This window comes from Ammospiza nelsoni, chromosome 1 (genome assembly GCF_027579445.1).
Source record: "Ammospiza nelsoni isolate bAmmNel1 chromosome 1, bAmmNel1.pri, whole genome shotgun sequence".
NCBI classification, from domain to species: domain Eukaryota; kingdom Metazoa; phylum Chordata; class Aves; order Passeriformes; family Passerellidae; genus Ammospiza; species Ammospiza nelsoni.
In genome coordinates, this window is record NC_080633.1 from 142,206,050 (window position 1) to 142,220,506 (window position 14,457).

The following is a 14,457-nucleotide window of genomic DNA, read 5'->3' on the forward strand; positions in this document are numbered from 1 at the left end:
TCCTCAGTACATATAAACAACCTTGTCAGTTTTTCTCCTTGTCTAAGCACTGAACACAAGACTATGACGTGTTTGATGCCTGCAACAAACACTTGGCTTCAAAAGGAGAAAATCTCCTAGTTTTTAGTTAAATATTTATGACTTAGATTTCCTTCCTAAAAGATATGGAATTAATGTTATTTCTTAGCAGAAATATATTTGAGATTTCTAGCAATCTGTCTCTGAACAGGAAATCACTATAACATTAATTAAGAAATACTAAAATAATTACTTAAGAAAGTGGCTGATTCCATGGCTCTAAATGCAACAACATCAAATTTGATATCAAGAAACTTTCAAATTGGACATGAGAAAGGAAGCTTCCATCCTACCAGCATTGCAGGCCTCCAGACAATCACACACACACTTCAAGCACAAATTGGTGAGGATTATGATGGAAAGCTACCTCTGAAATCTTAATTTTACACTGTATTCCTTATAATTTTAAATACAAATAAATCAGTGAACAAAGAAAAGGATGAAAGGTTAAGAGTTTAAATACAGAGATCTATATCTAAAAAGAAATATGGTAAGAATTCTTAAAAAATGTAAAATGAACTTTATTGCATGTATCATGCCATAATAATTTGGAGATACAAGAATAAATACAACAAAATGTCTATGTTACCAAAGGTGGGAGATAAATGTCTGAATAAAATTGTCCATCAAAGTGACATAAATCATCTTGGAGATTACCAAACCATTTGATTTCAAATTCCATGACTGAAGCAGTTACCAGTGATGACAGTGCTGAAGGGCCTATGCATTTTACCTCACCCTGAAACTCCTCTTTTAGCTTTTCTGGTATAAGATCCTGCCCCATAGCCTGCAAAAAGAGTAAGAAAGAAGGGAATCAAGAAAATAACTTGCAGAGAAATACTTAACATGGTATTATCATATCAAACATGGCATTAATAAGAGATCTTTACAGGCAAAGGCCTTGTCACATGAACCACCCACCATCCTGCAGAAGTTTCCAAGCCATGGTGAAGGTGCCTGCCTTGGCATTCTGTGTTCAGGGAGAGCTGAGACCAAAGCTCAGCCCTGCACATCCCCTCCAGCTCAGGCTGCACTTGCACAGGGGGGTTTCACTCTGAACAGCAGCAGAAATCTCAAGCAGCTCTGCATTCAGTGCTCACCTTGCATCAGCATCAACACTGAGCTGCTCCTGGGGCACGTCCGAGCACGGGGAGCAAGGAGAGAAGTTTGTTTTTCCAGCCTTTCCCAACCCTGAGCTAGCCTGTGCGCTACTGCCCTCTCATGGATGCCATCCCTGACTGCCTGCAGCCCAGCCGTGGCTTGGCTGTCACTAGCCTAAAGCTGTAATGCTGACAGCAAAGTTAGAAAGAATCTAGCTGGCTTTATTTTGATCCTAATGATAAAAGTCAGAAGCTCTTTAAATAGCACTAAAAATGTTAAATCTCTGTGAAGAGATTAAATGCAATATTGCTCTCCTCTGTTATTTTTTTAAAACTAGTACATTAAACAAAACTAAAAAATGCAAAAGAAAGTCTCTGGATTTTTTCTGGAAATACTTAGTGCTATTTATGCAAGTGTTAAATACTGCTGTGGCCATCAAAGTAATCTGCACTTCCATTTCAAACTAGTGATTCACTTTGGGGCATGAAAAACTCCTGAGATAAAATGTAACTCCCAGGAAATGCACAGTGCTGATGCATCTGCAAATACAAGTCCAATGAGAAACTGAGCAACACTGCACATTCCTGAAAGGAGAATCTCAGCAGATCAGAGACCCACCTGTGTGACACAGGCCAGGGCAGCACAGGCACCTCTGTCAGCTCAGGTAACACCCTGCCTGCAGCTGCCCCAGCTCATTCCTGTATTCCTGTAGTGAGCTCAGGGGAGTGTCATGCTTTGGGCACAACCAGCCCACACAGAGAACTCAGACCCTGCACACAATGAAACATCCTCTTACTTTGGTCATCAACAGCAAGGAGCTTTCATCAAAACCAAGGAGAGCCACTTTGTCATCAATTTCTTTCTGACATTTTCTGTTATTCTCTAGCACAAAGGACAGCTGTTGTGACTGGGTAAGCTGAAGTAAAAGCCTGCAATGAGAAAGACAGTTAAAAATCGGCACAGCTGGAAAAAGAGTAAGTCAGCACACCTAAAAACAACCAAAATGGTTAATACTTTAATTAACACTTTAAAACAGTTCTTCTTCCTGACTTTTGCCTACTGCAAAGAAGTCAATACATGTGTATCAGTCTACCATGGATATTGTATATCTGTGCTATAGAACCACTGAGAAGTATTTTTGAAAAACAATGTGCCAATAGCTCTGGTTGCTCTATGCAAACATTTCTGTTATAACATTTTTATAACATTTCTGTTATATTCATCACACCATTCCAAAGTGAGCCTGGCACCTGTGAGGCATCATGTCCTTACAAGACAGCAGCACATTTGTGCCTATGGAACCTGAAAAGCTACAAATGTGAGGGTTTGGGCAAATATCAAACATCCTCCCACCCAGGCCAATCCTGGATTATTTTCTAAAAGCAGTCACCAGTTTTATGTTCCAGGCAGTGCCCCAGAAGTCACAACCATGACCTGCTGAAGGTTACACACTCTGCCCACAAGAGGGGTTTATGTCACACAGGGTCCTGTCACCACCTGCTGGACCAGCAAGAACAGTGGCAGATCCAGAGTCCTCCTCAGACAAGGACTGCAAAACAGGTCAGCAGAGGAAATACCCAGGTATCTCTGCATTTGTCTCAAATCCACTCTCAGACATATTTAAAGGTCTTATGCTTATTTTACACTTCAGGAACTCTGAGACATATTGCACTATCTCCTGTGAACTCACTGAAATTCACAACGGGCATTACTGCAGAGATAAAAATCAGTTTTAGAGAATTTATCAGGGTCTAGAGCAGGGTCACAAAAGTGATCAAAGGCCTGGGAAGCCTGCCATTTGGACAGGCTGAGAGAACTGGGTTTGGCCAGACTTGAGGAAAGAAGGCTTAGGGAAGACCTCCTCACCATGTTTCAGTATTTAAAGGGCAGCTATAAAAAAGATGGAGACTCCCTTTATACAGGGAACCACATGGAGAAGATGAAGGACAGTAGATAAAAATGTTAATTCTGGGCAGATTCCAACTGGACACAAGAGGAAAGTATTCTACAATGAGATCAGTCATTGGAATAATCTCCTCAAGAAAGTTGTGCATTTCCCAGTGTTGGACATTTTAAGATTCAGCTCGACTGGATGCTGGGCCATCCTGCCTACATCATGCTTTTGCCAGGAAAGGATGACCCTTGAGGTCCCTTCCAACCTGGAATTCTGTCATTCCACAATATTTAACCAAGGGACCATTAGAACTTAGCAGTGTTGTTGCTGAAAACGTGTTTAATTCAAGCTTTATGCAAAAAAGAAAAACAACAAACTTTTTTATCCCATTTACTGAAGTTAAGTGAAGCTGGTGTTATAATAATGGTGTGCATTTTTAAGGAAGACTCAAGAACTGAGATGAAAACTTTCATTTGAACACTATAAACATCAAAATTTACAAATGTGATTTTCTCAGTTAAAACTTCACTGAATTTTCAGATGGTGGGTTGGTTCCAAGCAAAAATGGAACATATTTTTAATTTATAAAGTATTTTTGTTTCAAAATTTGCATCAATGTAGTATTAAAAAAAAAGAAGTTTCAAAGAAAATTAAGCAAAAAAATACTCTATTTTTTTTTCAAAACTATGAGAGTCAATTATTCATGATGTATCAACAGAGAACCTTATTTCCTACAAAAATCAATGCTAACATCCCTTTTCCAGGTGCAATTTATCCTGCAGATACATTTATACAAATCTAGATCCCACTTAAAATCCAACAGACCTGAAAATATTAGACAACCTGCATAAGCCTTGGGCAGGGGAGAAGCTTATCCTGTGTATTTGCAAATACAAAGCACAGGAACACTCTGTGAAACTGTGCAGCCAAGCAAGGAAATGCCACCATTTAGAACTATCTCATTCTGAACCACACACACTGAAACAAGCTACACAAATTATTAATATAAATGTACCTTCAATATTCAGTATCAGAGCTAAATCAATGAACTTCTTCCAAGTCACAATTAAAGTCTTCATCTCTTAGTCTGGAGTACAGTTAAAAGCTGCTATTTGGGCTTATTTCATTTCTTAAATCTTGCCCCAGCAGGGCAGTTATAAAGTGTTCTCTGTAAACATTTCTGGACATTCATAAGATGCCTTTAAAAACATTCAATGACTGATACATTACTGTGAGGCAAGAGGGGGAAAAAACATCCAAGATTATTTTAACAAAACAAGTTCCTAATTATCTCTTTGAAAGATTCTGTTTTGGGGATTTTTGCTGCACACAAGAGTTTTAGGAAGAGGGAAAAGAAAAGGAAAGAACATTTTAATGCAGCCCTGTCAATCAGTTGTCACAGAGTTCATTTTCCAGCCTCATCCATTATGCAGTTTGGGGTATCATTATAAAATACATTTTCACTCAAGCATGAGGCTTCAAGCAAATAAGACAGGTGGCACTCACAGAAGGAAGACTGGCTATGCCTTCCCTTTGGGCACTTCTGCTTCTGAATCTTTAACACCAGACCAGGGAACAGCAATGGTCTAGCAGGAGCATTTGTTGAAGAACAGACCCTTTTGTATATAATTACTTGAAGAGATTTATAAGCTCATTAAAAACTCTTTACTTGTCAGCTGCGGGTGACACTGGTTTACTCTTTCCACTCAGATTCAGCCTCTTCACAGCCACCACACTAAGCAGATTTTGCATTTTAGATCTGAAGCAACAGTAGGGTGCTTCTAAGTTAGTGTTGAAACAAACACTTAAATTGAAAATGCAAACTGAAAACAAAACCCGGGAAAAATATGCTTTACATTGTTCTTGACTGAGAGAAATTAACATTATTCTAAGAACACATAGAGTTACCTTGCTCTGATAAACGAGGCACATGCTTTTATCCCAACTTTCTTTAACATGCTCTGCTTCCAGGCCTTGGAGCCTGCACATTTCTCCCTGTCTGTCCATTCCATTTCTCCTGAAGTGCAGAGGAATTCTTTCACTACTTGGCTGCTGGGACAAGTCACTGCATTCTCCCCCTTTGTTTCTGCAGCAGGGCTGAGCCAAGGGCCTTCCTGCTGGCCCTCTGATCTGTGAGGCTGCAGATCAATCTCTCTGCCAGTCAATGTCTGGAAACAGCCATTACTTACACAAACCTCTTCAGACTGATTTAGGCTTGCTTCTGTAATGACCAATGGAGACAAATTCTGTAGAAGGCTCATATAAGCTTCAGCAAGTAACTTCCAGAACCAGGGATTGAAAGGATGTAAGCAGATCAGCTGCTGCACACACATCATCTTTTTTTCTACGTTTTCCAGCCGCTGGTAAATGGAAAGCTGCAGGTTGAGAACCGTGGTTAAGTGATCTGTGTTAGTGGCGCTGTTTCTCTAGAAACAAAGATCACAGATTAAAACCAGGAGAAGAACAGAATGATGCTTCAGAGCCTAAGAAAATGTCTCCCTGAATAATGACATACAAATATCACAAGGTAATTTTTAAATTGTACAAAACGGTGCTTTTAATTTAAAATGATACAGTGATACAGATCTTGCACAATCAAGCTGACAGCATTCCCTCCAGGTGCCTTGTCCCAGTCTGAGAGGCAACAAGGTCCTAAATGCTGTCATTTGTTTATGTGCCTTCAGAGTGTTCTACAGCTGCCTTTCTTTGCAGCATAAATATCTTTTACATAAAATAAAAATCATCAGTAATATTCTAGCAGAGTTCAGAGCCTCTGGACTTTTTCCTTTGTGGGAAAAACTCAATTTGTGGTTGGATACTCTTCTTGGTGGCAGTTTGGCAGCAAGTATATGGAAATAAAAGGGAGTTTTGAACTGTCACTTGTATAGTGGAAAGATTTAAGCACTCATTTATTCCCTTTTTTATAATTCCTATTACATTGCATTAATTCTGCCTGGCAGAGCATGATATTTAGTCCCTTCCAGGACTACCAGTTTCCCTGCACAGGGAGCTCATTGTGGTACAGGGTGTTCCAGTTTCTAAAGAGTGATTATATCTGCAGTGACAGTTACCCTCTGTTTACCAAATACTCTGAGCACTGAACATCCTGAAGGATTATACACATGAAAATTATTTTTCCAGAAAATGGTTTGTATAAAAGAACTACTGGCAATGTTTTCATGTTCAAAGCCTAAAAGAAAGACTGCACTATTTACCATCTTTTCTGCAATATCCAGAGCCTCCTTGTGCCTCCCGAGGCGAGATAAGCAGCGAGCCTGGCCCTCCTGGACATCGCGCCTCATTGCAATGTTGCTGGCAGGTAAGAGCAGCAGGCAGTGTGAGTACTCACACAGGGCTTTCTAGGGGCGGGACAGGAAGAAAGGCCAACAAAACAGCGGAGATTTGCATTTAAAAACAAGCCTGACAGCACATTTTCTTTAGGAATACAGTCACAAAGGGAACTCAGAACCTGAAGTCCACATTTGCATTTCTCCAGACTCAGGCACCACCTGTGTGAGCCAGAGACAAGGCCCCAGCAGCACACAGCCAAGGCCAGATGGGGATGAGCAGCCTCAGTCCTAACTCAGGGCAGGCAGGATTCACCACACAGCTGGGAATCCTCTTGTCCACCTCTCTCCCACCTCCCCTGATCCAGAAGGGATCATCTGCTGCCCTGGGTAATAAGTGACACAAGGGGTCCTTTCCCCCAGCTCAGTGATCTGAGTGCTCATCCTACATCTGTGGGGCTTTCTTTCAACACCATGACATTCTCCATGGGAAGGTCTGAACCTGCAAGGACCTCACCTCAAATAATCAGTAAATCAGAGAATACCACAAGGAAGGTGAATCTCCATTGTTCCTGTAGACTGGTTTTAATGTACTTGAAATAAATATTCATTGGGCTAAGGAAAAAGGCAAGAATGAGCAATACTTCTGCAGCTTAATGCTCAGGGCACTCACCAGGACTCCAATTAACATTTAAATACATTAAATTAAGTATTCAGTGAAGCTAAGTCTGGAATCTTGATTTCTCTCCCTTTGTGTAAGTGCTTAGAGAGAAGACTAAAGAGCAATGCTCATTCTCCCATCTCTCAAAATGAGTATTTAATTATTCCTTGCAAACTTTATTGGTTCTAACAGAAAGAGCTTCTAAATACCCTAAATACTTCCTAGCAAAACGGCTGGAATATTTTTCTTTCCTGATGCTGAGCTCACATCCATTCTTAAGCAAAAGAGGGAGCTCCCCTCTGTCCAGTGCATGCAGCAGCCACTGGTGAAAATGGATCACAGGGCTGAGGACAGCCCTGTTTGCCTTGCTATGTGACAAAGGGATAGAACCTGCTAAGGTTCAGGAATTATGAATCCCAAGCAGATTCTACAGTCATCTATATCCTAGATCACTGCTGTCCTTGACATTTCCTATCAAGTGGCCTATCCTGAAGTAAAAAACTGATGATTAGAAAAGAGATTACTATCCCTATTTACATATTTCCAGCCCCTTTCTAAGATCAATGCTCCCAAATCAGTAATTTTATGTGCAGTCAAGCTCTGGTTCTTGTTCTACCAGTGATCTAGGTTAGCAATAAAACTGAAAATATTTCTAACATGAGTCACTACAACAGAAAAGAGTTAGGAAGCAATGGTCTGTTCTGTTTATCAGCTAGTCTGACCACAGCCTGAGGCAGCTCTGCTATCAGCATCCTTTTATGAATCCCTTTAGGGCATCTCAGCTGAGACTAGAAAATATCTGTCAGGTATACACAGGGCTGCAGTAGTGCTGAAATAACATTAGGATCACTGCCAACTGAGGTACAAAAAGATCTACAAATCCAATGGGCGAGGCAAAAGGAGTAGAGTCAGAAGTCAGCTGGAGGGCTTTGAAATCAGGGAGCCTGGAATGCAAACCAGAGGCTGGAAGAAGAGGCAACACCTGAAACAAGGCCTGGAGATGCTGACTTCAACCAGGAAACACGGTAATGAAAGGTTAGATCCTGCAACTAGGACTGCAGAAGGCAGGAGAGCACCGCTGGTGAGGAATGCGGGTCAGGGCATACACAGAGGAGGGGTCTGGAACCACTGCGGGCAGGAACAGAACGGGCAGAGCTACAGGGGCCCTCCGGGGCAAGCGGGCAAAGGGACAGACACGGGCAGAGCTACAGCGGCCCTCGGGGGGAGCGGGGGCGGCAGGGACCTGGCACAGTACCTGGCACAGGATCTGGCACAGGACCTGGCACAGGGCACGCAGAGGCAGCTCCGCTACCGGCAAGATCCCGAGGGCCACCGCAGCTTTGCTCTGACAGCGGGGGGAGCTCTGAGGAAGATGAGCCGCAGCCACGCGGTGCCAGCGATCTGAGCGCCTTCGTGGGACACGGCATTATCGCCGTTCGGCGCTCAGACACCCACACGCCCGACTCCGAGCACGGCCTGACACCGCTCTGCTCCGGCGGAGCCGCTGCGCTGCGCCCGCCTGCCGGCGATCAGTTCCGGGGCAGCGCCGCGCTCCTGGCCGGTTCGCCGCAGGCTGACTGCCGGATGGGTCATGGCAGAACGCAGATCCGCTCCGCGGCCCGGCCCTGCCCGGTCAGCACGAACCTGGAACGGGATTAACCGCGGCACGGCCGCCAGACCCGCAGGCCGCGGTACATAGTGCACGTTCACCCTGGCGCAGCGCATCGGGGACTGCAGGACCGCCCCACTCTGTGTGCCCACAACTTCCGCGGCCCCTGCGAGCCCTGCAAATACCTCGAAGTCCCGCTGCCGGAACGCCCAGTCAGCCCGGAACTTGCTGCTCGTGATCCCGCCGGCGCCTTCCCCGGCGTCAGCCGCGCTGTGGAACCACTGTGGGCACAAACAGAGCACACAGAATGCCGTGAGGGCCGCGGAACCACTGCGGGCACAAACAGAGCACACAGAGAGCCGTGAGGGGCCAGGGAACCACTGCGGGCACAGACAGAGCACACAGAGCCGTGAGGGGCCACGGAACCACTGAGGGCACAAACAGAGCACACAGAGAGCACACAGAGCCGTGAGGGGCCACGGAACCACTGCGGGCACAGACAGAGCACACAGAGTGCACACAGAGCCGTGAGGGGCCACGGAACCACTGAGGGCACACAGAGCACGCACACACACAGAGCCGTCACGACCAGCCCTCCCGCCGCCCCGTCTCCTCACGCCGGGCTCGCAGCGCCTGGCCCCGCACGCAGCCCCGTCCCCGCCGCCCTCCCGGCGCTCCCGGCTGGGCGCGAACAGGGAATCCTCGAACTCCGGGCCCAGCACCGGCTCCATCGCCGCCGCCGCCGCTGCCGCCGGCCCCGCTCGGCGCAGGGGGAGGAGCTCGGTTACCGCTCGCCGAAAGGGAAGCGCTTCCAGCAACGAGCTCAGCTCCAGCCCCGCGCCTTGGTACAATAACCGCGTGATTGTGGCGGTACGCTGTCAGCGTCTCGTCCTGGTGGCTCTGCATAGAGGGAGTGGGAATGTGCTTTGGTAACTTTCCCATTTTCACTTCTGTCTCAAAACAGAAGATCTGAACCTGCTCTAAGTGACCCTGCCTTGGCAGGGGGTTGGACTAGATGATCTCCAGAGCTCCTTTCCAACCCTAAAAAGTCTGTGATTCTGTGAAATTTCAGGCTTTCCACGACAGGCTTTCCCAGAAGACCCTACAGTGTGCCGTGGGAAACGGGGACGCAGCAAAGCGAGCACTGATCCCAGACCTCCCTCAGGATGCCAAGACTCAGGCACGGCGGAGAGCTCTGTGAGCCTGCCTGCTCTGCTCGTGGTGCTGCTGTGCACAGAGTGCTGTGGTTTAGGGGTGCTGCTGTGCTGGGCTGTGTTTCAGGGGTACTGCTGTGCTGGGCTGTGGTTTAGGGGTGCTGCTGTGTACAGAGTGCTGTGTTTCAGGGGTACTGCTGTGCTGGGCTGTGGTTTAGGGGTACTGCTGTGTACAGAGTGCTGTGTTTCAGGGGTACTGCTGTGCTCTGCTGTTTCCTCTCTCCAGTCCGTCATCCAGGAAGGTCCATTGTGTCCCATCTAAGCACCACTCAGGTTTGGAGAAGGTGAGCTGTAAAGTACTTCCTTAGCCTGCAAAATGGACTAATGAATTTGTTTATACCAAAACACCTCTTGAGGCCAAAGTAGTGCTTGTATAGATGATTTGAAAGATTTTCTTCTAGAAGACATGTAAAACATGTGGTTTGCTTTTGCTTTATATTTTCTTTTTATGTTCTTAAAATACTCTTCCATACCAGCAGAGCTGTGACTGGATATAGCATGACCTGGCATAAATGTCAGGGTAGAAACTCAACTCTGGTAGTTGGATTTGATCAGAAAAATAAAAGTAAATTGATGTTTCTTTTGCTTGTAAACTTGCTGTTTGGCAAACAAGCTCTCCAGCACAGAGGAAACTGTTCAGCAATTAAGTCTTGAGAGAATCAGGAGTTTACTTGACATGCTTCAGTCTTTCTGTTGAAAGTTTCAAGGTAGGTGAGGACAGTCACTTGTATATGCACATCAAAACCAGCTGGCTTCCTCCTGCCTTCAGAGAGGCAGGCAAAGCACATGGGGGTCAGACTGTGGAGGCTGGCACAAGTGTCTGAACTGTTTCAGCACCTGTAGTGCCCCTCACATACACTGGACACACATTCCCTTTCCCCCTACTCCAGGATTGGAGGTCATGCTGGAACACACCCATCTGATGAACAAGGCACAATAGTCCAGAAAGACAAATAAGCACAAATCAAAAAGAAGAAAATCCAAAAAAAGGAACATGAGTAATCAAAGTGAAATGTGGCCACAGCTCAAAGGAAAATACAAAAAGCAAGGCATTCCCAGGGGCAAATCCCACAGCAGCTGGTTGGCTGCCAGCTTGGATTGCAGAGTCCTCCAGGGCTGGGGGTTTTGACCATCGTTTCTTCAGAGGGTACCAACGTGGCCCACAAAAGGCTCTGTGTTGCAATGCCTTTGTCTGGTGAATCAGTGATAGGAGAACCACAATTCCAGAGTGCCACACAGGGGGCCTAGCAGCTGACTTGTGTTTTCAGTAAGTCATGGGCAAAGTTTTGCCTCTTTTCTTAATTTCTTCTTTCCCTGGCTCTTCCCTGCCTGCCCTCAAGACATTTAAAAGCTCCTCATATATTAGTTACAGAAATGAAAAAATGCAACTTTAAGAAACCCCTCTGCCTTGTCAGCACCAGAGGTTTGCTCAATTTCTCCCCCAAGATCCAAGTAATCCATGTAGCTGCCAGAATACAAATTCTCACTGAACTTAAGTAAAGCTGTTTGCCTGAGTTTGCAAGGGATGATTTACCTTGATGCTGTTGGCCCTGGCTTCACAGAGGAGAAAACATCATCCCTGAAGAGGCAGCTTTGAGGGAGCTCAGGTGTAGGAGCCCTACAAGAGCCTGTGCTGCTGCAGCTGCTCTGTGTAGGCAGCTTCAGGGATAAAAAGAAGCTCTAGATGAATCTGTCCCTAAAGGCAGCCAAGGTCTTACTCCACCAGCTCAGCACATGAACATGCACCAGTGAAAGTGGCCCCAGTGTGTTGTGGCCTCCAGGCGAGTTGTGTGCATCAGCAGAGCCATTGTGGCAGCTCACACGAGCGTGCCAGTGTGAGGGGCTGTGACCCAGCTTCACCCTGGGTGAGCAGGGCACACTGGACAGGCCAGTGCTTCATCTTGCAGTCTGGGTGCCCAGAGACAGCCCGGGCTGTGAACACAACTCCAGCAACAGGCAGGGTTTTTCCATGCTGTGCTATTGCCTGGATCTTCTGGCCAGGAAAAGAAAATGCAGCATGGAAGACAGAGTTTGTATAATGCTCTTCTTCTCCCCGTTTCCCTGTCTACTCTGAAGCAAAATTACTTCAGAAGAATCCTCCTCCAGTGTTTCTTTAATTACTGATGTTGTTGTTTGTATTGTGATAGCCTCCATGGGTCCTGGCCACATGGGTCTTATGCCAGCACAGACACACCACAAAGGCTTCAGAAACCATCAAGCACTCACAGCAGAAACAAGAACCCTCAGTCAGCAACTAGGGCCCTGTCTTGTAGGCACTACCCACACACATTGGCCAGGAATAATGCAGCTCACATGGCTTTATTAAAATGTACTGGAAAGCAGCTGCCTTTGGAAAAGAGCAGAAGACAGAGTAGTTCTCTCCTCAAAGCAAAAGAGCTGCCTGTAATGAAGGCCAAGTAAGACCCACAGGCAGCATTCCTCAAAGGATGGGGTGGCTCCTGAATTAAGTGGGTTCTTCCAGACGTTGTGAAATATTCATACCTTGAGGGAAGACTAGTTTTCTTGCTAGATAGTTATAACATATGCTTTTCCCTAAACACACTCATGAAAGGAGAAGAAGAGCAGCTCTTTATTTGCTGACATTGTCTCACTGTGTCCTTGTCTCTTACCTTTTATTTAGATTAAAAGGTCTTTACAGCAGAAACCATCTTTCATCTTCTTTGCATATTGTCACACATAAGGGGGTATTGTCCATGACTACTGGGAGGCTACTACAAATAGAATTTCTGGTTTGGGGCAACAGAGGTTATCACTACTGTGAACTGCAAACAAAAAAAAGCTCTGATGAGCTCAGATGAACTCTAGCATAACTTACAATGATGACAGTAAGTTCTAGTTCTAGTTTGACACAACAAAAATTGAGTGGGGAGGTGAGGGATGCATTGTGGAAATCAAAGAGAGTGAACTATTCATTGTTAATAGAAGTCAAAAGCTTCTTAGGAGTTCTTAGGACAGACAGGAGAAGATGCATCCCCCAAAAGAGGGTTAATTTGCCTGCTCTACCTTAAGACAGTGCAACCTTTCAAGCCCCTGGCAAGACATATTAACATGGCCATAATCCATCCCCCTCAGGCCTCACAAAACCCAATAAAGTTGTTATTGCCAAAAGGGTGCACTGCACACAGATGTGTTCAGCTATTAATGGTTTTTGCAATTATTTTCTGTCTAGTAGGATAAATGATGAGCAGAATGAGTACGCCCTTGGGTTTGTCCAGAAAGCTGCTGAAAAGAAAAGAACAAAAAAGCTTTCTGGAAAGATGGAAGGAAGAAAGTGATCAAGGGCTAGAAAGAATCCTAAAGTAGTGACCTTCCCAGGCAAGCTGACACATTTCCAGTAGTGATGTGATGATGTGTCTGAACTGCTTCACTCAGCCATGTAGCACAAGCACTGAGGTTGGGCCTTGCTGGTCTGTGAGTACAAAAGCCATGGCAAAGGGTGGTATCACCAGTCTACTGCTCTAACTGGAGAAACAGCCAGCAGGGTCCCAGGCTGGGCATGGTGAGGTGCCTATGCCTCCTTCTACAACCTTTTTTTAGTTTTATCAGTTTTTCTGAGAACTCATTAACTTGCCCTGGCCACTGTTATGCTTGTTGCTTAATTGCTACTTATGATGAAACCAGGCCACAGAGACCACAGTGGATTCTCTAGGTTAAAACTTTCCTACTGCAGTTTTCAGGACTGGGCAGGACCAAGCAACACTGGTGGCAACTCCTCTAGGACACCATTTAAGACCTTTTTGCTAACAACACTGAATAAACTGATCTTACTACAATATTGCTGTCTAGCAAGAACAAAGAGAAACAAATCAAAATAATTAAAAAAATAAAAAAGCTATACTGAAGAAATAGACCCAGGGCTTCAGGCCTGCCCTTCAGTCACCCTCACAACTCACAGGTTTTTTCTGGCCTTGCTCTATTTTTCCATATGGACACTGCTCCACATGAGAAACAACCAAACTGTTGGTCCTGCAGTGCCTCATTTCCCATCCAGCTGTTGCATTGCTGGAGAGAACTAGTGGAAATTGCTATTAAATTTAGCTTCTGTGTCTTCTTATTGCCTTAGACAAATAGCAGTGCCTGCAGAAAGTGAGTCACAGCAGAGGGAAAGCACTGCTCAATGAACACATGCAAACAAAATGCAGAAATCCAGGATGGACTTTGCCCACAATTGCTCCCCTCCCCCAGTAATTGCACATGAAATGCATTTAGAGCAAATAAAACTGTAAAACATACATCAATGATGCAGTTTTTAACGCTGTGGTATCTTCAGGAAAAATGATGAACCCCTTCCCCAACAGGGGATTTGTGGGGCTCCAGTTCTGCAAATTGTGGGTGCCCAGAAATTGCACAGAAATTCTTGCAGCTGGACTTCACCTGGAAGCTCTGGCCAGCTGCTGGAAACTCCAGAACTGAGAGCAGTTACAATTGCAAGGCTGTTTGTACCATCTCTGGTTCAGAACACATCATTATTACAGGCTGTTCTGCGGGCTCTCTTCCTTGTCAGTCCCTTAGGACAGGCTTTGCTGCAGTTACGGCTTTTTGGCTCTCATTTAGGAAAACTGAAGATCACTAAGAGCAGAATTACTGCCAAC

At 45.3% G+C, this 14,457-nt stretch overlaps 1 protein-coding gene across 1 annotated transcript; it reads right to left on the reverse strand.

Annotated features, from left to right (window-relative positions):
- Nucleotides 1-575: 575 nt before the first annotated feature.
- On the reverse strand, nt 576-9,361 carry C1H8orf76 (chromosome 1 C8orf76 homolog). The gene is made up of 6 exons (XM_059477038.1): nt 9,248-9,361; nt 8,816-8,911; nt 6,289-6,432; nt 4,982-5,499; nt 1,976-2,108; nt 576-865 (listed from the first exon to the last, which is right to left on the reverse strand). Exons 1-6 carry the CDS (start codon nt 9,359-9,361, stop codon nt 659-661), a joined length of 1,212 nt encoding a protein of 403 aa, XP_059333021.1. The 3' UTR covers nt 576-658.
- Nucleotides 9,362-14,457: the final 5,096 nt, after the last annotated feature.

Bases quoted from the DNA above. Each gene is read 5' to 3' on its own strand.
- C1H8orf76 (XM_059477038.1), bottom strand. From the start codon at position 9,361: ATGGAGCCGGTGCTGGGCCCGGAGTTCGAGGATTCCCTGTTCGCGCCC. The intron at 8,912-9,247 runs GTGAGGAGACGG...TTGTGCCCACAG, and splicing joins CCAGGCGCTGCGAGCCCGGC to TGGTTCCACAGCGCGGCTGA. The intron at 2,109-4,981 runs GTAACTCTATGT...TTCTCATTGCAG, and splicing joins GCCTCGTTTATCAGAGCAAG to GCTTTTACTTCAGCTTACCC.